At 61.2% G+C, this 21037-nt stretch overlaps 2 protein-coding genes across 8 annotated transcripts; both read right to left on the minus strand.

Annotated features, from left to right (window-relative positions):
• Positions 1-1715: 1715 nt before the first annotated feature.
• On the minus strand, positions 1716-9922 carry DIRAS1 (DIRAS family GTPase 1). 3 transcript variants are annotated; one of them, XM_027582593.2, is made up of 2 exons: positions 9361-9922; positions 1716-4896 (listed from the first exon to the last, which is right to left on the minus strand). In XM_027582593.2, exon 2 carries the CDS (start codon positions 4827-4829, stop codon positions 4233-4235), a length of 597 nt encoding a protein of 198 aa, XP_027438394.1. In that variant the 5' UTR covers positions 4830-4896; positions 9361-9922; the 3' UTR covers positions 1716-4232. The 3 variants fall into 3 exon arrangements, with proteins under 3 accessions (XP_027438394.1, XP_027438392.1, XP_027438393.1); XM_027582591.1 differs by lacking the exon at positions 9361-9922 and adding an exon at positions 7684-7774; XM_027582592.1 differs by lacking the exon at positions 9361-9922 and adding an exon at positions 6745-6943.
• A 240-nt stretch (positions 9923-10162) lies between these two features.
• Positions 10163-20711, minus strand: SLC39A3 (solute carrier family 39 member 3). 5 transcript variants are annotated; one of them, XM_027582579.2, is made up of 3 exons: positions 19389-20041; positions 18822-19153; positions 10163-15727 (listed from the first exon to the last, which is right to left on the minus strand). In XM_027582579.2, exons 1-3 carry the CDS (start codon positions 19588-19590, stop codon positions 14993-14995), a joined length of 1269 nt encoding a protein of 422 aa, XP_027438380.2. In that variant the 5' UTR covers positions 19591-20041; the 3' UTR covers positions 10163-14992. The 5 variants fall into 5 exon arrangements, with proteins under 5 accessions (XP_027438380.2, XP_027438384.1, XP_027438383.1 ...); XM_027582583.2 differs by lacking the exon at positions 19389-20041 and adding an exon at positions 20605-20711 and having other exon boundaries at positions 10164-15727; XM_027582582.2 differs by lacking the exon at positions 19389-20041 and adding an exon at positions 20605-20709 and having other exon boundaries at positions 10164-15727; positions 18822-19181.
• Between the last annotated feature and the right edge of the window lie 326 nt (positions 20712-21037).

Here is a 21037-nt window from a genome sequence, read left to right on the forward strand (position 1 = left end):
CTCACTGCCCAACGCACATCTCCACAAAGGAATTGTTACTTAAACAAGTGTCACAAACTGGTGGTCCCCAAGTGGGATGTGGCCCCCAAATCCTTTAAAAGTGTAAGTTCAGGGGCGCCTGAGTGGCTCAGTTGGTTGGGCGACTGCCTTCGGCTCAGGTCATGATCCTGGAGTCCCGGGATCGAGTCCCACATCGGGCTCCCTGCTCGGCGGGGAGTCTGCTTCTCCCTCTGACCCTTCCCCCTCTCATGTGCTCTCTCTCTCTCTCTCTCTCATTCTCTCTCTCTCGAATAAATAAATAAAAAAAAAATAAAAGTGTAAGTTCATTGCTAACATTTAAAAATAAGGACATTTCACAAAAAAAGAACCTAGATTTCTAGGCCCTCTTGAAAAATCAGAAGGTCTGGCCATTCCTGGGCTGGTTGGGCGAAGTGGCTGAGCATACTCCACCCAAGGACATCATCGTGTAGCCCCAAAGACAGAGCAGGACCAGAACTATGGGTGAGGCACTTTTCTCAAATCCCAAACCTAAAGGGGCACCGATAAAAAACAAAACAAAACAAAACCAGAAAACCTTGCTATCAAGATAAATACTATGTTAATGCAATATTTAAAAAATGCAAAAGAAATGCAGAAATAATCTGGGATGAACAAAATACCAAAATGTGACAGAAAGACAAGATCCGATGCTGCCCTTGTGCCAACCATCTCTCTTGCTTCTCCCAGGACCTGTCAGATCCTGTCTTTATTTAAAATATTGGTATTTTGGGGCACCTGAGTGGCTCAGTAGGTTAAATGTCTGCCTTCGGCTCAGGTCATGATCCCGGGGTTCAGGAATCCGGTCCCGCATCGGGCTCCCTGCCCAGTGGAGAGTCTGCTTCTCCCTCTCCCTCTGCCATTCCTTCTGTGATCTCTCTCTCTCTCTCAAATAAATAAATAAAATCTTCTAAATATATATATATATACATATGTAGGTATTTTTTTCACCATGGTTTCCTTTGCACTCAATATTGCTTTATTTTTTTTTAAAGATTTTATTTATTTATTTGAGAGAGAGAGAGAGAGAATGAGAGATAGAGAGCACGAGAGGGAAGAGGGTCAGAGGGAGAAGCAGACTCCCCGCCGAGCAGGGAGCCCGATGCGGGACTCGATCCCGGGACTCCAGGATCATGACCTGAGCCGAAGGCAGTCGCTTAACCAACTGAGCCACCCAGGCGCCCCTCAATATTGCTTTAAAATATGTGTCTTGATGGCTGAGGTTTTGGTGTCCCGCACTTAAGTTTTATGCTCCTGGTGAGTGCCTCTCTCTCTCCCTCCTCCTATCCCCTGCTTTTAAGTTTGCAAACTCTGCCCCAAGCCAACATTTAGCAGATGGGGAAGCTGAGGCCTGTAAAAGGAGGGTCAGAACACCTGCTCATTCCTCGCATCTGGCTGCAGTAAGTATGGGCTCCAGCAGGGCCCGCGAAGTCTCTTGTGGGGGGGCCACCTGGAGGAGTGAACTGTCTTTGTCACAAATGTTCACCCCCAAACCCTCACCCCATCCCTCACCTCCTCCCCACCCCTCACCCCATCCCTCACCCCCCTCCCTCACCTCCTCCCCACCCCTCACCCCTATCCCTCACCCGCAAACCCTCACCTCCCTAACCTTCATGTTTATCTTTTGCAGGTGGTGGGCTGCCCTCCCTGACCCCAAAGAAAGGGCACCAATGGGGGATGCAGGATCCACTTCTTTATTGCAGGAAGACTATTTCTAGAGCAAATGCTACACAGACCCCACAATGGGGGGCAGGGGGCACCCACATGCGGGGGGAGAAGGGGCAGGGGTGAAATCACAGCGAGCATGGCCTGGCATGGTCCCCAGAACCAGGGATGCCCAGGCAGGGTGGGCCAGCAGCTGGGGCAGCCTCAGGCCCCTCCTGCTGCAGAACCCCTTTCCCCCCCAGGGGACCATGGCCTGGGGAGGGGATAGGCCTGGAGGTGGGTGGGGCCCCAGGGAGATTGTGCTATCAGGGTGTGTCCCTGAGAAAGGGCTGCAGACCCCTGCCCAGCAAGGCCCAGGAAATGGCTCCCGGGGTGGGGAAGGGAGGAACACCAGTGGCTGGTGGGCCCTGGACCCACCACAGGGTAAAGGGGCTCAGCTGTGCTCGGGCAGGATGCTACCCGTGTTTCCATGGGCCCGTCCATGTGCCAGGCGGTGACACACACACTTGCACACACACACTCCCTCCCTCTCTGCACAGTGTGCCCAGGAAATGTTTGTGGAGTCACACGGACACAGGACCAAACACCCGGCTACCAGGATGGACACAGACAGTCCCCAGGCGGTCACACGACCGCGACACGGCCTTTCTCACACGCGCGCCTGCACGCACAGGCCAGTCCCGACGCACATACGGACATGCAAGCACACACAGCTCCGTCACGCCCAGGACGCCCGACGCTGCGAGCCGCCCCAGGGAGACACCCACATGGCAAGGAGCTGCTGGTGCCGTTCGCTGACGTCCGGCGAGCAACGGAGCCCCTCGGGCCTGTAACTGCAGAAAACCGAATGCCGCTGACAGCTGTGTGAGCTTGGGGGCAGATCAGTCCCCAGTCAGGCCTTCTGATGAGGCGGCAGCCAGCCCACGCTGTGATTGCAGCCTCGAGAGATCCCGAGTAGAAGTCTCGGGTAAGCCATGCCCGGGCTCCTGACCCACAGGAACGGAGATGACCAGCGCGTCCAGTTTCCGGTGGCTGGCTTTGTGGTCATTTGTCAGGCACCAACCATGGACTGATACAGAGTTTGAGCCGAGAGCCACCTCACTACAAACTCAAACGGGCTTAGCGTTCCTCAGAACAAACAGGTTTACAGGTGCGGTCCTATAAATCACGTCACCCACTCCCCAAAATACGACCACTTACGATCACACTTAATGCTGGTACAGAGGTTCCCATCGACACAAATAGCCAGTCCTATCGACAACCACACTGCCCACCCCTATGCACCCCCTACACCATTATGACATAGAGACCGTGACACAGACTTCCACCCGAATGACAGCCACACACGCGCGTGCATGCACTGACACATGCTTAGACACAGGCTGTCTGCACAGATACATCCCGCGGTCACCTCCCCACCCCAGGCCTACAGCTCCCCTTCATGCTTGTCAGACACAGCCCTGCAGGGTCCCATGAGTGTAGAGTTATCTGGACACTCTCAGAAAGCACTCAGAATCTCACGGACACACACCTTCCTGGGCAGAGCCCCCCTCTCTGGGGCACAGTTGGCGGGAGGCAGTGGGCTGGGCAGATCTCTGCCTTGATTCCCCTCAGATCCTGTTGGTGCTGGGGCCAGCTGCCTGCCCCTGGATGGGCCCCCAGGAACCCCCTCCCCAGCACCCCAGGTGCCCCTGCCTGAAGCTCGGTGGTGACAAGCTGTGCCAATCTGTGCAGGCCGAGTCTGGGAAGGCCCCCCATGTTCATGCCGGATGGTCCCCTTGAGTTGTGATGTGGCCATGGGCCAGTCCCAGGCCTCCCCTGCCTGCACCCCAGGCCTCATCCCCAGGCAGGGCGAGGAGTGGCATTCCAGGCTGGCGGGGTGCTGCTGCAGGTTCTGTGGTTATTGCCTGGTGGCCTGAGACCCATCCCGCAAGCCCCCCCACCGCAAGGCTGTGGGGACAGGGGTGAGGACTGATCTGGGACCTGGGGTGGGGGCACAGGCCAGAGGTCATGAAGGAGGGAGCAGGGGCAGCGTGTGTTAAACACCAAAAAGGGGAAAACAAACTCTGAGGTCCATGTGCACTTCCGCTCCCCCTCCCCAGCAAGGTCACAGTGATCTGATGGGGGAGACACGCAGGTCTGGCTGAGGGCACCCAAGGGAAAGAGACAGAGACGGGCAGAGACAGGGAAGACCCCGCATCCTCGGTCCCGGCGGGGACAGGCAGCTTCCCCAATTTCTCATGTGCGGATCCAGGGGGCCACCTCCAGCACGTGGCTTTGGGGGGTGCGGACAGGCCTGGGGGGGCGGGGGCGGGGAGGCAGAGCCTGCGGCAGAGCCAGGTTGGAGCCCCAGACCTGCCGCGGGCTCACCGGGGCCTCGGTTTCCCCCGCAGAGGTGTTGGGTGAGGGAAGAGAAGTGGAAGGGATGAGATGGAGACAGAAGGTGGGGAGGAGAGCTGGGAGCGGAGGCCCGGAGGAGGAGGAGGGGAGTTGGGAGAGGCATGGGCCGGCTGGTGGCGGGCGTTCTGGGCTCACATGAGGACGCATTTGCCCTTGACGCGGTCTGTCCTCTTCTGTTTGCTGGAGCGCTTGCCGTCGATGTTCAGGCTCATGTTCCGGCGTGTCTCCAGCGTGAGCAGCTCCTGGAAAAGCTCCTTGACGTTGTAGTTCATCTTGGCCGATGTCTCCATGAAGGCGCACTTCCACTCCTGGGCCACGGCCTGGGCCTCGCGGGTGTCCACCTCCCGCTGCGTCTCGTCACACTTGTTGCCCACCAGCATGACCGGGATGTCCTCAACACTGCCCTTGATCTGCACGATGAGCTTGTAGATGGGCCCCAGCTCCTCCAGCGACTGCTTGCTGGTGATGGAGTAGACCAGGATGAAGGCGTGGCCCTTGGAGATGGATAGCCGCTGCATGGCCGGAAACTGGTGGCTGCCCGTGGTGTCGGTGATCTGCAGCGTGCACACGCTCTTGTCGCAGCTGATCACCTGCCGGTAGGTGTCCTCAATGGTGGGGATGTAGGTGTCCCGGAACGTGCCCTTCACGAAGCGCAGCACAAGTGAGCTCTTGCCCACGCCACCCGCCCCGAACACCACCACTCGGTAGTCGTTGCTCTGCTCAGGCATCTTCCACGCGGTGGCTGGCGGTCAGGGCCGGGAGGGCTCGTCCAGCTGCTAGAACCCCAGACCGACCCTGTACAGAGAGGAGTGTCAGGCACACAAGGCCACAGGCAGGAGGGGACAGCTCTGGGCCCCTGGGGGGTGAGGCGATGGTTCGGGGGGCAGCTTCTCAGAGGAGAAGGCATCTCTCCTGCATCCTGGGAAGGCCCTCTGGTTGATTTGGCTGACTTGGCAACTCTGCCTTGCATGCAGGCTTAGAGCCAGCCCCCTTTGCCTGCTTCCCCGCCCTGACAGAGTCTGGGATCCAAGCTCGTTCCCAGGGGACTCTGGGCTGGGAAGGGTGCAGAGATGCCGTTGTGCAGGGCACTAACTCTTCCTCACCTGTGTGTCCACCCCACCCCACCCCCCGCAGGCTGCACTGGCTTCTCCTTCTCTTCCCACTGTGGCCGTGGGCTCTTGGAAGCCAGCAGGCCTGGCTCTGTGATCTGGGCAAGGCTGTGCATTGCCACCCTGAGCCTCGGTTTCCTCCTCTGTGAGATGGTGCCTCTCTCCAGGAACCCCAGGCTTCCTGTTCTCCCCTCAGCCCAGAGGTTCTTGAACCTCACGGGGGCCATGTGGTGGGGCGTCTTAGGCATGCTTGTCCTCTTGGGCCCAGAAGGGACAAACCTGGTGGCCCCGGGCCACGGCCCCGGGCTCGTGCACCACACAACTCCTCCCCTCTCTCACCCCGTAAGTGTGATCCTGATGCCAGAGATCCAAGAGCCACAATTTGCAAATCATGGCACTGATTCCTGAGAGCATCCCAGGTCAGAGGTGAGAACACGAAAACTAGGCCCAATGAGAAAGGTCCCCACTTCCTGCACTCTGCCCCCAGACGAGTCTGGCCTGCCATGGCCTCTGGTTCGAGGTCTGCTGTATCTGGAGGAACAGATCTCCCTAAAGGGCGTCCTCCTAGCCTCTCTCTCAGCACCTGTACTCAACTCAGAGAGGTCCAGTGGCCTCCTGAGGTCACACAGCACAGCAATTCCCGAAATGCTGCCGGCAGAGGAGGGGAGCCCTGGGCTGGGGGTGGGACGGCAGAAGGCCTGTCTCCAGCATCTGCGTCCTGACTTAGGGAAAGCAGGACACCGTTGCCCTTCTTCCTCCCGGCGGTCTCTATGGAGGTAGGTCCACAGTGGGAGGGAGGAGACACAAGGTTGTGCCTGGACCAATTTACCTCCCTCGGGTGTGTGTGGGGTATAAGGCTCGGTGGTGTGAAGCTGGCAGGGAGACCCGGGGCAGGTCGGTCGGGGTCCCCGAGCCTTGGTTTTGTCACAGTGCCTTGCTGCACAAGTTGCTGGGACAAGCACTGGAGAAGCTGGATAAAGCCTGGAGCCTGGCGCCCGGGGGCCCTCGGTAAAGATGGACAATCATAACTATCAGTCACGAGGGCTCAGGGTGTAAAGCACTTGGCTGGCAGTGGGCTGTGAAGGCGGATTCTGAAGGATCCAAAGTACCAGGTGTGCCAGAGACAGGACGATCAAAGTAACAGCAGACACACAGCCCACTTCCGTGCCAGGCACACTTGTGCACGCTTACCAGTACTAACTCCTCGGAGACCACTAGGCATGTTGGCGACATGCATGGCAGTCCTCAGCATCGGGAGGAAGCTGGGGGTGGGGGGGTGGCGAGGGGTGCCCAGCTCCACAGGCACTGCCCTTCCCTGGGTGGGCACCCTGAGAGGGGGGCACGTGAGTGTGCAGCCAGGCACCACCATGGCTGGTTGGGGACCCAGACCACCCTTGCCCTGCTCTGGATGCAGACCCCCTGGCAAGACTCCAGGTCCATCAGCAGCAGGACGTCCTCCAGGAGCAGCCCTGCTGGGGCCTGAGTCTCTGAGAACCCCCGTTCACTAACCCCCAAGTCCCTGCCAGGCACCTACCTGGTGCTGTTTGAATCCCACCCTCACCTCCTGTGGGGTGGGGGTAGGGGGTCGCGGGCACCGAGGCTCAGATGGGGGAGGCCCTGGCTCAAGGTCACAGAGCAGGAAGGTGGCAGAGCAGAGTAGGATTTGAATTGGGCCCTGGTTGGCTACACGGCCCAGGGTCCTCCTCCCATGCAAGGTAGCCCTCCCTGACACCCCCGGGGGGCCAGGAGAACAGGCCTCGGACCCAGGGGAGGGCACCGGACGAGCGCGCACGCACGCGCGCGCGCGCGCGCGCGCACACACACACACACACACACACACACACTCAAACACCGCTTAACTGAATGGGGGAGGGGTCTGACCTAGGGACTACCTGACTAATGAGGGGTTGGATGACAGGGGGCCTGAGGGAGGGGAGGCACGCTCAGGGGACCAGCCCACCGGCTCCCCTTGGCCAGCGGAGGATGTCGGTGGTGGGGGAAGGGCCCGACCAAGGGAGGGGCTCCTGGGTGAGGGGCTTGGCTCGCCCTGAGGGGCAGGAGGCTGAGCGGGTGCTCCGCGGGAAGACGAGCCCAGGGCCCCTCATGGAGGGGCCCCTCACGGAGGGGGCTCTGCCTGAGCAGCACCGACCCACCCAGCGAGGGGGCTGCGGCGGGCCTGGGGGGAGGGGCTGGCTTGGCGGAGGGGCGCGCGGCAAGTACCGCGGGGGCCGGAGGGCGCCCAGGGGGAGCTGTCCAAGGTGGGCGCGCCGAGGGCTGCGCGGCCGGGGCTCCACGGACTGCGGAGGGGGTCCGGGCGCGGGGGCGGGGGTGAGGGGGGCGCCGGGAGCAGGAGGGCCGAGCCCCGCGGCCGCGAGGGTGGGGCTCGGACAAAGGAGGGGCGCGCGGGGAGAGGGCCCCGCGGGCCTCGCGGGTGGGGTGCGGCAGGGCCCGGCCCCCCGCCCCGGCCGCCTACCTGGGCGCTCGTCCTGCGGCGCCGCCGCGGCTGCTTGCTGGCCGGCTCGTGTCCGCTCGGGCGCCGCCGCCCCCCGCGCGCCCGCCGCCCGCCCGCCCGCCCGCCCGAGCCGCCGCCGCCGCCGCCGCCGCCGCCGCCGCCGCGCCCGCGCCAGTCCCCGCCCGTCCCCGCCCGTCCCCGCCCGCCGGGCGCCGCGCTCCGCCCCTCCCCGGGGACCCGCGCCCGGCCAAGGTCACCGCCGCCCCGACCCCCTGCCCGGCGCCCCGGGGAGTCGCCAGGCCGGGGGCGGGGGAGGGGGGCGCGACGGGGTGGGGTCTGCCTGCCTCTTTGGGAACGCGCCCCAGGGTCACCCTGGAGCCAGGCGCTGGGCAAGAGCGGGGCAGCGTCGCGGTCACCCGGGGAGCAAAGGGAAGGGCCTGTTGGCGGAACTGCAGCTCAGGGCCCGGGTGTGGGTGGGGTCGTGGGCCAGCCTGGGTCCCGGGGCTTTGCTGGGATGGAGACGTGATCAGTGGATAAAGAGATATATGAGAGCACAACGGTGGCCCCAGGGGGCTCCCGGGCAATGGGGGTGTGCCTGGAGACCACTCCTCCGTCCTAGGGGCTTTGTGTTGGCAGGGGTGGGAGAGGGTGCCAGGAGAGAAGTGAAGACAGCACTAAGTCTGGGTTGGTGCCCCCAAGGGCAACCCACCCAAGGGGAGAGCAGCTGTGAGTCTGGGGGACCATCTGAAAGTGGGGGTGAACAAAGGGGACTGAGGGGCTGGGGGACTGGGTTTGTGGTTTTGGTTAGGAAAATATCTATCTTCCTCAAATAGGAATTGTCTCTGAGAATAGATGTTTGCCTTTGGGAAGTGCCCGGTTGTTTGATGTGTCTGTGCGCCCATGTTTAAGGCAACAAGATACCATCACTCTCTCCCTCCTGAAAGACTGGAGGCAGGCAGAGGCTCATCTCAGAAGAGACTGGACTGTTGGATGCACCAGCGGGATTAGGGGTGGGCATAAGACAGCCCCAACTCCCCAAAGCCTGTTGGAGTAAGATGCCCCTTGATAAGGAGGCTGACACTAAGGTCCCACAAGAAGGGACTTTCTGGGGTCAGAGCAATCGGAGGGTGAACAGTCTTTGGGAGGTGGTGAGCTCCCCGTCATGAGTGCGTGAGCAGATGGTCGGCTGGAGCCTACAGGTCCCTCTGGCTCTTAGCGTCTGGATTCTCATTGACCCACCATCTCTATGGCTCTGAGGTGGACGCTTCCTGCTCCCTTGGAAACACGGGCACTGCCAAAGCTTTGGGGCAGGGAGAAGTCCCATGGGCTGCCAGGCCAGGTGAGGAGGTGAGACTTTGCCGGTGGACAGTTGTCCCTTGCAGTGGAGACGACTTATACAGGTCAGGGACAGCTGCCAAATCCAGCTTCTCACCTGAGCTCTCCTCCTGGTCCCTGCAGGCTGCTTGCAGCTGTTCCCTGGGCAAGTGGTCACTCCTGCCCTGTCCTGTCATTGGCCCTGTGGGGACGCCTCAGAGGATGGTCTGGCCCCAGCCCCTCATCTTGGGGTGCCCTCAACCAGAGATGGAGACAGCTTGATCGACAGACAGGTAACTTCTGGTCTGGGTTGCCATGTCCCAGCCAAGTGCCCCTCTGAGCCTCAGTTTCCCCATCTGTGAATGAGGATCACTGTTGTCTCACCTTTCAGGTTGCAGGGAGCAATCAGGATGACGTCCATCTTCGAGGGGCTGCCAGGTACACAGGTGCCCTGAGGTGACAGCCCCACTCCCTCCCATTCCGACGGCCTGCCTCCCTTGGTCTCCTGAGTGACCGGCCTGCACTTGGGCTGGGCCTCCAGCCTCTGGCCAGCTCTCCAGCTCCCCCGGGCGCCTGCCCAGGCCAGGCCAGGCTGACTCATGCGTAGGAGCGTGAGCACAGGCAGCAGCTCCACTCTGCGGCTGCTATTTATAGCTCCCAGGCCAGGCTCTTGGCCTTGTGAGCCAGGGGAGGACAGGCCCGAGTCCCCTCTGCGCTCTCCCCAGGGCACGGGGGCCCAAGCCCCCATTGGAGCACCCCAAACTAGGAGAGCAGTGACCCTTGCCTATGGCTGGCTGGAAGAGCCCTGGCCTTTGTGAGCATGGCTGTGTGCTGGGAAGAAGCTGGCTGGGGCCGGAACTCGGGTCCACTGGGCTCTGAAGCCACAACCCAGCCTTCTTGCTACCCCTGGCTGGCTGTCCCTGTCCTGCATAAGTCGTCTCCACTGCAAGGGACAACTGTCCACCGGCAAAGTCCCACCTCCTCACCTGGCCTGGCAGCCCATGGGACCTCTCCCTGCCCCAAAGCTCTGGGACGGGGGTAGGGGGGCACACTGGCCTTGCTTATCCCTACCTGCCCCCCCCCCACTCCTGGCAGTGCTGTTGGGGGCGGGGGGAAGGTGGCTGGGTTGCATTCTCTGCTCTCTCTCTGTGCTCCCAGGATTAATGCAATTATGTGGGCAAAGCAGAGACCAAGTGTCATGGTCTCTAGCAGATGCAGTTTGGTCCCCAAGGTTTTTTGTTTAAGTTTGGCGTCAACATTCGAAAATAAGAAAATCATTTGTCCAAACCCAGTTTGCCTTGGAAAATGAATAGGCTGGCATTCCCAAGCCGGAATTCTGCCAGTCAGCCTCTGCAGAGCTGGACCCCAGCCCTGAGTGAAAGACGCAGGCTCTTCGCCGAAGCCACCTGCTGGGCCAAATGGAGGCAGCCCGGGGCTCCTCCCAAAATACAGGGTGCTGCTGCTGTTACCGTTACCTCTTGAGGAGAGGGGCTCCCCCGAGTCTTCGCCACGGGCAGGATAAAGCCCCATGATGCTTGGGTGTTTTACAGACTGCCACAGCGGCTGTGGGCAGTCAGGAAAAAAAAGGACCATGACTCACAGAAAGACTCACGGCCTTTGCACAGGCTGTCTGTCCCCCATCCCTCCCCTGGAAAAGCTCTTTCCCCATCTTCTTGGGACTCCAGTGTGGCCCCCAGGGATTTCCTCCCTGACCACGTTGCTAAAATCATTTGCATTTTTCTTATCTCTCTCCCTTCACTTTGCTTTTTCTGTCTTCACAGCATTTATTGCTGATAACTGCATTTCACGCTGATATGTCATCTGTCTCCCCTCACTAGGCAAGCTGCCATGCATCCTTGGGCAGTGGGCCTCACCCTCGGGGGACTCTGGGATATTTGTCGGCGGACACTTGTGGTGGCCATGGCTGGGGTGCTCCTGGCATCATGTGGGCGGGGGCCAGGAATGCGGCTCAGCATCCCCCCCACACACACACACACAGTGCCCGAGAGTCTGGTGTCAGCAGTGCTGGGAGAGACAGACCCGGAGTCGGGCAATGGATCTCAAACGTGTCCCCAGGCCAGTAGCATCAGCAGCACTTGGGGGTTGGGTGGCAATGCAGATCCTGCAGCCCCGCCACCAGCCAGAATGTGGCTCACAGCCTGCACCCAGCGGGCGGCAAGACAGCCCCAAATGTCTACGGTGCCAGGATAGAGACCCTGTCTGAGCTTGTCAGCCAGAGTGGCTGGGCCTGAACATGCTCAGAGGGAGGCCCAGGTGGTCCCTGGATGGAGAGACCTGCCAACCGTGGTGGCTGTTTATTTTGGTCTAAGTGCAGTACCTCGGCCAGGCCTCCCATGCACCTGGGAAGCCGGGGCTCGGAACCGCCCACCTGTCCAGCCGCTTCTGCCTGGCCGGGCTGGGCACACACCAATCGCCCCAGCCCTCTGTCGAGCACTGCAGCCAGCCAGACCAGCTGTTCCTGCCGTGGGAGCCACAGAAGGTCTTCGGGGTGGCAGGGGCACGCAGCGGGTTCTCCCTGCTTCAGCCCAATCCGGCTTTAGCACCCCAGCGGCCCAGAGGAGAGCTCTATGTCTTCAGGGAACAATGCCCCCGCCCGCAGGAGGCTCTGCGGGGAAGAAGGTGGGATGGGCCCATCACTGGCTTTGCCCCAAAGGGTGGGCACAGGCCGGGGCAGGTGGGATGCGTGCCTCTTTCCCTGGCAGGTCCAGAGTTGGTGGCCAGGGCAGGTCTGATGCCACCGTGGGCTGGGAGACACCATCCTCTCCCCTGTCTGCCTCTGGGGGCTGGAAAGACGCAGACAGGCGGGGAAGCGGCGCACCGCCTCCCTGCCCGACGCTAATAACTTCTGCACCAGAGACACAAACAGCAGACAACAGAAGCCCCGACACACTGTTATTAAGGTTGATTCAATCCACGAGGCCTCTTAATTTCCCCCTTTGTCTCCAGATCAAGGAGGGGAATGTGGTTGACTCCATCCAGCTGTCGCCTGTGCCCTGAGCCCCCACTCGGAGCAGACCTTGGAGGGCTGAGGCCTGGCCCAGGGACCTCCCAGTGGAGGAAAAGGGCTGACGACGGGAGACCCGTCTGAGGTAATTCTCCTCCTGGCAGAGCTCAGAATGGTGCCCCCAGCCCAGGGCACCCCCACCTCCTCCTGCCCACCCAGGACCCCTCCTGCTGGGCGCTGGGACAAGCCTAGGCCGAGCAGGTGGCTGGGGGTGGCCTTGACCCAGCCACGGCCATACGGACAGAGTTGGTGTTTGGTGTTCTGTACGGAGGGCTTGGTTTTGTCAAACAGACAGCAGTGTGTGCTCTCTGGGCACCCTCACATCCAAGCTGCAGCAGCCGTGCCTCCGGCCCTTGCCAAGTGTGCCGGGCTGTCCGTCAGCAGGCATCTGCCCGCCTCCTCTCTTTCCAACATGCACATGGGATCTCAGAACGAACTGTCCTCTGCGTGGAACCCACTGTCACTTCCTAGGAATTAGAGCGGTGACACCCCAGTGTGACCACCACAGACGTCCTCGGACACCGCCTGGTGTGCCCTGGGGGACACCCCTGAGAACCACGGAGTGAGAAGACCCCCCAAAAGGCAGGGATCTCTGTGGCAGCAGGCCGCACGACATCTCCTTAGGATCACAAAGTTGCACACAGATGGCCTTTCATGGCTGATGTCCAGTTTTTTGCAGGGGCTGGTCCAGGGCCAACTGGTGATCGATCCAGTCGTATCCATAGGAAAGCTGCTGTCACCACATGGCAGTGCTCCGGTGTCTGAGCTGGTGGGGGATGGAGCCCCGGGCAGGCCTCAGAAGACCCTGGTCTAGACCAGACTTGGCCACCAGAGCCCAGGAAACCTCAGGAGTGATTGCCGCTTCTCCGGGCTTCCGTCGGAGGGCAAAACAGCCACTCTTCCTACCTCGGTGCGGAGATGGTCTGATCCTCACCCAGTGCGGGGAAAGCTGACCAAGACCAAGACCAAGGCACCGTCACCCCCACGGCTGGCCAACCACGGCAGCTTGTGGAAGCAGGTCCCAGGGCTGACCCTTGCTCCCCTGGGCACAGAAGACAAAAGGGGTGGCCGGAGGTGTCCTCATCTACAACACAGCTCCCTCAAACCTCTTGGGGTCCCAGCATCCTCAGGGGGCCTGGAAGCAGCTTGCTGGGGCTGGTGGGGCCCTAGGGAGAGCAGGTCAGCTGGGAATGGCCACAGCCCAGCAGATGGAGAGAATCTGAGGACGCTGGGGACTCGGGAAGTGGTGACGTCTGGCTGAGGGGCTGGCAGAGGGGCCCTTGGGCCTTTCCATGACCAAAGGCTCCTTGCTGGTGTGGTGGTGCCCTTCCTGGGCCTACTGGTCAGGAAGTGTGCTCACAGTGAGGGGGACATGGCCTTGGAAACATCAGTGGGGGCAGGGGGGCAGTCAGCTGATGGCTGGTAGGAGGGTAGGGACCCTGTGGTGTGTGTGCTTTTGGCAGCGACAGGGCGTATGGAGCTAGGGTCCTTGGAGCAGAGACGACCCCAGCCCCGATGAAGGCAGGCTACAGAACCTGGTGGCTCCGCAATGACCCGCCCACTCAGGGAAAAGGCCAAGTGGGTGGAAACTTCCAGTTCCTGAGTGGAGTGAAGCGGGGGGCAGGCCGAGGCTGACAACCCAGGACACAATGGAAAGGATGATGTCCCCACACCCTGGGGGTCACTTTCCCAGCACAGGGCAGGGGCAGGCCACGTGCGGTTTGGAGATGGGTCTCCGGGACAAGTCAGACAGAAGCTTCTAGCAACAGGCCTGACCGTTCTGCAGCAACAGGGTAGGGGCAGGCAGAGCAGAAGCTGAGGCTCTCGGACACACATCCCTGATCCCCCCGCCTCTTGTAACAAAACTGAAGGAGGCTGGGGTGGTGGCAAAGGTTGTCACCTTGTGCTAGGAGGGGCTGAGTGGTGGCAGCAGGCCAGCCCCCGGGGCGCCCACGAGGCTGGAGTTGGGGAAGGGGCCCCACCAAGCCCAGGGCCCCGGGGCAGAAGGCGCCTGTGCTCGGGAGGCCCTGCAGGCCAGGAGTGAGGCAGAGGAAGGGGACCAGGGTGCTGGGAAGGCAGGCACCTGGGCCCTCGCGCTGAGGCTGTGAGAGCCGAGCCCAGCCCAGCGCACCGGCCCGCACTCCCCCCGGAGCACCTCTGATGGCAAGATCCCCCAGGCAAGGCTTTCGGCCCAGGCTCCTATCCCCGGAGGCCCGCGTCGGGGTTGCTGAGACAACAGGCGAGCTGAACAGAAGGTTGCCAGGGAGCCGGTGCCCAGGGTTGGTGCCAGCCCCACACGCGCCCTGAGCTCCCGCACCCTGAGGCAGCTTCTGGCTTCATCTGCGTCTGCAGGGGGTGATTCAGTGTGTGTCCCCGGCCCCACAGCCCCGGGGACTGAGAACCAACGGCCCAGCCGGCCCCTAGCCCTGCTGCGCATCTCTGCATCTCTCGGGTCCACCAAGTGTATGGCAGCGGGGGGCGGGGGGGGCACAGCAGAAGGCAGAGAAGAGGGAAGTGCTGAGGTACCTGGCACCCCGCCCGTCCCCCTCGAGGCACTGCCTCAGGTGGCAGGAGTCAGAGCTTCCCTGTGTGACCGCCGGATGGACGCTCCATGCGACAGAGCCAGCTGGGAACAGAGGACACAAGTCTCAGGCCTCCAGATGGGCTCAGTGGCTCGGAGAAGCCACGGTCTTGTCCTGTCTGCAGGCAGGAGTGGGGGGGGGGAGGGTCCCAGCCCAACCCCATGCGGCTGCCCGGCCCCACCTCCTGTGTGAGTCATCAGATCCCAATGCCAGAGGATGACATGGCCACACAGCTTTGGTAAATAACTTTAAGAGAAGTATTTTTAAAAGCAGTTGCTGTGCCCCAGGCTCAGGGTGTTGGATCTGGGGCGCGGCCCCTCTGTGCACAGATGGCAGCCCGGGGCCTGAGCTCCCCTGCTTGGGAGGGGGGGGGGACCGCCTGTATCCGGCGGGCGGGTGATGGGCAAGTTCACCACTTGAGGAAGACCATGCCGGCCAGGACGGCATAACCCAGCACCAGAAAGAGGACTTTGAGCAGACGGTCGCTCTTCTCCTCCAGCTCCTTCGCTAGGATCTCAAAGAAGGTGACAAAGAGGAACGTGCCGCCTGCCAGGCCCTGCAGCAGCACCGAGGCCACGCTGCTGGGCACCCCCTGGGCACTCTCGATGCCCAGGCCGATGCTGATGCCCAGGGGGATCATGGCGCTGACAGTGACGGCCAGCTTGGCCGCGTCCCTCAGGGCCATGGCACTCCTGGCCATGCTGATGCCCAGGGCCACGGCCACCAGCGTCTCGTGGATGGCCACCCCCACGAACAGGCTCACTACCTTCTCTCCGTCCTCCTGCAGGCCCAGGGCCAGGCCCTCGAAGATGGAGTGCGCCGACAGGGCAAATACCAGGCTGAGGAGCCGCAGCGGGCTGGAGTGCGACAGCTCTTGGACGCTCAGCCCATGTGTGTGGGGGTGGGGCTCCGAATAGAGCGTGTGGCCCCGCGCACCCCCCATGAAGGGGCTCTCATACTCCGAGTCACTGCCGGCGTCCGAGCCAGCGTTGAAGGTCTCCAGGTCGATGAACGATGGCTTCTCCTTGCGGAAGGTCAAGATGAGCTGCTCCAGGAAGACGGTCATGAAGAAGCCCAGCATCACGATGGTCTCGGCCAGTGGGTAGTCGGTGCTGATGTGCCCGAGGCTCAGAACTTTCTGGAGCTGGAGCAGAAGACGTGCAAGAGAGGAGAAGGAGGGAGAGAGAGGTTCAGAGGGGGCGGCCTGCACTCCTGCTACCAACACAACAGGGTTTGGGGGAGATATCACTGTTCAATTAGCAAAGCACAGAAATACCCACTTTACACAAGAAGCTAAAAAAAAAAAGGAGAAGGTGGGCTCACCCTTGCTGGATTCCAAAAAATAAAACTCCCAAAAACCCTATTACAAAGGGCATTGTGAGGCTTTACATTATATCCACTTAATCAGCCAAATATTAATCATGCTGTAGTGGGCTGAATTGTGGTCCCTAAAGATATATCCACTTGGAACCTCAGAATGTGACCTTATTTGGAAGAAAGGTCTTTGTGGATATAATGAAGGTGTGATGGGCTGAATTGTGTCCCCCACCAAAAATTCATATATTCAAGTCTCTGAACATCCAGAATTTCAAACTAACCCTCCTTAGAGAAAGGGTCTCTAGAGAGGTGATCCAGTTAAAATGAGGCTGTTAGGGTGGGCCCTGCCCCACTAGGACCGGAGTCCTTACAGGAACCACGACGTGAAGAGATGGCAAGGAGAGAGGCCTCAGAGGGACCCAGGCCTGCCAGCCCCTTCCTCCTGGGCCCCTGGCCTCCACAAGGACAGACAGCAAACGTCTGAGGTGTTTTGCTATCTTCCCCAGCCCCGGGGAAATCCTACATAAGATAAGGATCTGGAGACGAGACAGATCATCCTTAGGGTGGGATCTTAATCCAGCAACGGTGTCCTTATGAGACACAAAAGGAGGGGACACAGAGACACACAGGGAGACGGGCAGGTGACCACAGAGGCAGAGACCGCGGTGATGTGCCTTATAAGGGAAGGAACAGCAAGCACGGCCAAGAACGCTCCAGAAGCAGGGGAATGGCACAGGACAGACTCTCCCTCACTGTGCCATCGACCAGCCTCTGCAGCCCTGAAGGCCTGGGGGGGGTCTGCTTCCATAGGGCGCCGGGTGGGGCTGTTTCCAAAGGTCTTCCTGGGTGAATATGCTAAGAATGCGTGAGACTCTGCATATCCACGCCCCCCGCCGCCCAGCGGATCCTGCCAGCCAGCGCCACCCAGTAGCACTTTCTGATGACGGAAATGCTTTCTATCCGTCTGATATGGAAGCCACCAGCCACACGTGGCCCATGAGGACCCTAAACACAGCCGGCTTGGCCAAGGACTGGCATGTTGACTCGTGTTTCATTTATTTCACTGAAACTCGACTAGACAGGCAAGGTGAGGGGCTGTTGCTCGGTACAGCCCAGCGCTGGATGCTGCCCAGCAAGGTGGGGGGTGGGCTCCTCAGAGCTGGGCTCCGTTTGCGGGTACTCCTGAGGCTGTGTGCACACACCAAGCTTGTCCAGCCTGGGGGCTGCAGAACGTGCCATCAGCTGTCTGGACCGCTCCTCCCCCAGCGTGACTCACAGCTGGTTGATGCTCACGCTTTGGGTCTTGGGGTGCATGTAATTCCCAAGTGCTCTACCTGAGCCAGGCGCCCCAACACTATGCTCACAGCACCCCTTCATGACAGCCTGGGAGCGCACGCGCACGCACGCCACATGGCTACCCCGCCCCTCCAGGACACACTGAAGACATTTTGGTCGTCATGACTTGGGGGGGGGGTAGTGCTGACACTGGGGCAGGGTCATTCTCAGTGGGGGGCTGTCCTGGGCACCAGAGGGAGGTGTGGGGGGTGTTCAACAGCATCCCCAGCCCCACCCACCAGATGCCAGGAGCATCCCTCATCGTGAGGACCACAGGTGTCCCTGGGGGCAGGACTGGCCCAGGTGAGACCTCCTGACCCAGTCACCTGCCCTCACTCAGTGTCCCCTGGACACAGAGTCGACCCGCATGGGAACCCCTGCTGCAGAAGGCTGTGTTTTGCAGATGGGCCATTTCATTCATTTGCTAAGCATCTCCAGGCCTGCATGTGCTCCGCCCCCAGGAACCCCAGCCAGTGAGAAACACTAACCAACTCAGATCAGATCATCAGACACACAAAGGCCACAGTTTTGGGGGCTGATATCTGTGGGGTGACCAAGCCAGCAGGTGCCCGCTGAGCCTGGCAGGGGGCCGGGGGAGGGACCTAACCCGCCAAGGCTCTGGTGTGGGCAGGGGTGCAGCCCGGAGCGGTTTGGGGAGGACCATGAGAGGGCCACAGGCACTGAAGGGCGACGGGGAGGAGCAAGGACATCACAGCAGCCCCGGCCCGAGATAGAAGTGTGATGAGGGGTGACGGCACGAGAATGTGGCAGATGGGGGGGCAGGGCTGGAAGAGGCTCTGGGGGTGCAGACGGCCCGAGAGAGGACTCTGAAATTTTACCCCCAGGGATGCCGTGTGAGCTCCCATGCTGTGTTATGAAGGAACACAAGGTGGGCAGCAGGGAACAACAGACGCGTGGCAGAAATCCAGGCACTTGCTGATGAAGCAAGTGGCTATACTGGGGGGGGGGGGGGGCACGTGGAAGGGACTGAGGGCAGCCCTCAGCCACGGAGAAGCAAGGCCCTCGGTCTGACAACTGCGAAGGAACTGAACTTGCCTCAATACCACACGAGCTTAGAAATCGATCTGTCCCGTCGAACCCTGAGATGAGACCACAGCCCAGGAGACCTGGAATGCTGCCTGATGAGGGCCTGGAGCAGAGGGCCCAACTAAGTGGTGTCCAGACCCCTGACCCACAGAAACCGCGACATAACAAACACATGCTGTGTTAAGCTGCTAAATCTGTCATCACTTGTTAAGCAGCAGTAGCTGCCTGATACAGGTGCTGAGGTGAGGCCCACACCGCCCGCTACAGGGCAAAGCGTATAGCTACCCCGCTGGGCGGTCTGCTCAGGGAACAACGGATTGGCTCGCCAGCTGGCAAGCCAGGTCTAGTTCAAGCCCCTTGTCTACCAGGTAAGGCCCAGAGAAAAGAAGCAACCAACCCACGGTCACACAGCAAACTCACTTCCTGTCACTCCTGTAGTGTCACAGCTACCACCAAACTCGGTGGCATCGTTGAAAATACACCAGAGATCCGGGGCCACAAGGTGCCACGGGCTGCGGCCACCACCAGGGAGCCCTTACCTTCTCCCTCACAGCCGGCAGGAGAGCGTTGAAGCACGTGGCCAGAAAGACCCCACCTCCAAAGGTGTTGCAGAGTGAGAGGATCTTTTTGGAGCGATGGGCTTTCTCAAAATCCGTCTCGATGATCTTCACGGGGAGCAGGGAGCCAAGCAGCATGAAGAAGAACACGCCCACCATACAAAGGATTTTGGCCACCAGCAGCTTCATCATGGTGGCGGCCCGGGCTGTTCTGGTCGCTGCAGGGCCAAACCATGTGTGGGGGCACACTCCTGTCCCACGGCGTGCTACCGGGCCCAACCACGTAGCCGGGGGCTCATGCCTCCGTCCAGCCACTGTGAACACCAGGGGCAACCACGTCAGCTGTTGGGAGTATTGAGCAGCTTTAGTGACCGAGCCCATCACCCCCCTCCCCCCCTACTTCACTCCATTCCGGGCCTGGCCCATATCACTGCCTCCTGCAGAAAATTCGCCACGGCCGTGCTGTCCAATACGGCGGTCACGAGCCATGGGTGTCTGTTTAATTACAATTCCATTAGATGCAAAGTTCAACTCCTCAGTCACACTAACCATATTTCAAATGCTCAGCAGCTGCACAGGTGCAGTAGTGACCGCACTGGACGGCACAGACAGAGGACCTTTCCATCGCTGCAGGATGTTCTACTGGGTGGTGCTGCTCCACTGGTCTCCCACTGCCCTTCCATAAAACCCAGCACCACACCCTGTATAGAAGGCTCCGCACCATCGGCCTCTGCTTCGCCTCATCCCACATGGGCCTCTGTGGTCCTTGAGTATGCCCAGCCCGTTCCTGCCTCAGGGCCTTTGCACTGGTTGTTTTCTGGGCCTGGAATACGTCTTTCCCCCAACCTCCCGATGAGGTCTTGTCTTTTAGGGTCACTGCCTTCGGGTTCCCTTGGAAGGGCCTCCCCGGCTGACCTCTGCCCACCACGAGGCCTGGAGGCTCAGTAACCACTGCAAACCAACAGGTGAGCTAAAGCATGTGGACCTCAGTGAGCCCAAGTGAAGCAGATTTCACCCTGGAAACGCCACGGTTAGTGGGAGGGCCCTTGGCTGCTCCTCTGTCCCGTGTTTCCCCCCCTACTCTCCCTGTCCTCACTGCCCACGCCCCACTTGAGTGAGGTCTTCAGGTCTCCGCGCAGATGCCACCAGCTGGAGAGGCCTCTCCCGCCCCCTTCGCTGGCATTAGGTTCTGGAATCATTTGTGCGACGGAAACTACATAACTTGGAGTCCCTGACTGAGCTCACTTGCTCGAGGCTGCGGGCTCCGCGGGGACTGGGAGTCTGTCTTGCTCAATCTGGACCCCCCCCCCCCCGCCCCCGCACCACCCGACGCACAGCCAGGTACACAGGAGGCACCCAGTAAACACCTGCCGGGTGTCCCGATGCCCAGGCTGTGCAGCGGCGGCAGGGGGTGGCCTGCACGCTCTCAACACCGGGGCTGATGGGCTGGGACGAGGAGGCAGGGGCTGGTTTATTCATTCCTCCATCAGGCACTTATTGAGCGCCTTCTGTGTGCACCGCGCCGCACCGGGCGCCCCGAGGAGGGCGAGGCCGAGCGGGCCCCACCCGAAAGGGAGCACTCGCGCTCCGCCTGGGGGGTCGGAAGCAAATCAGCATACATTTCGCCGCTAACTGGGGAACCAGCGGCGGGCGCCGCAGCCCGGCCTCGGCTAACGGGCGGCCCAGCCGGCGTTGCCCCGAACCGCCCCGCCCCGCTCCGGCGCCCAGCCCCGGCTCCCGGCCCCCGGTTCCGGCCCGCACGCACCTCCGTCGGGCCCTCGCCCGCCCGCCCGCCGGCGCCGCCCGCCGCTCAACCGCCGCGCGGTCTCGACCCCACAGCCGCGCTCCTGTCCAGCCCCGGGTCCGCGCGCGGCTGCCCACGCCCCGCCCACGCCCCTGCCCATTAGCCACCCCGGGCGCCACGGGGCCGAGCGCGCCGTGTCATTGGCTGCTGCGGCCGCCACTCAACCTGCGACTCTCCCCCACCCCCGCCACCGGCCCGGGAAAGTAGTTTCCTCTTGCAGAGCGGTAGGTACAGCCAGCAGGTGGCTCCGGCAGGAAACTCCGACCTTAGAGGAAAGGTTCCGACAGGACTTGGCTTCCAGAGCTGTCCAGGGGCGCCTGGTGCTGAATGCCGCTCCTATGGAGGCTTGGCCCGCGACGGGAAACCGTTTCCTGCGGGAGACTGTTCCTCCCCG

Source organism: Zalophus californianus, chromosome 1 (assembly GCF_009762305.2).
Source record: "Zalophus californianus isolate mZalCal1 chromosome 1, mZalCal1.pri.v2, whole genome shotgun sequence".
NCBI classification, from domain to species: domain Eukaryota; kingdom Metazoa; phylum Chordata; class Mammalia; order Carnivora; family Otariidae; genus Zalophus; species Zalophus californianus.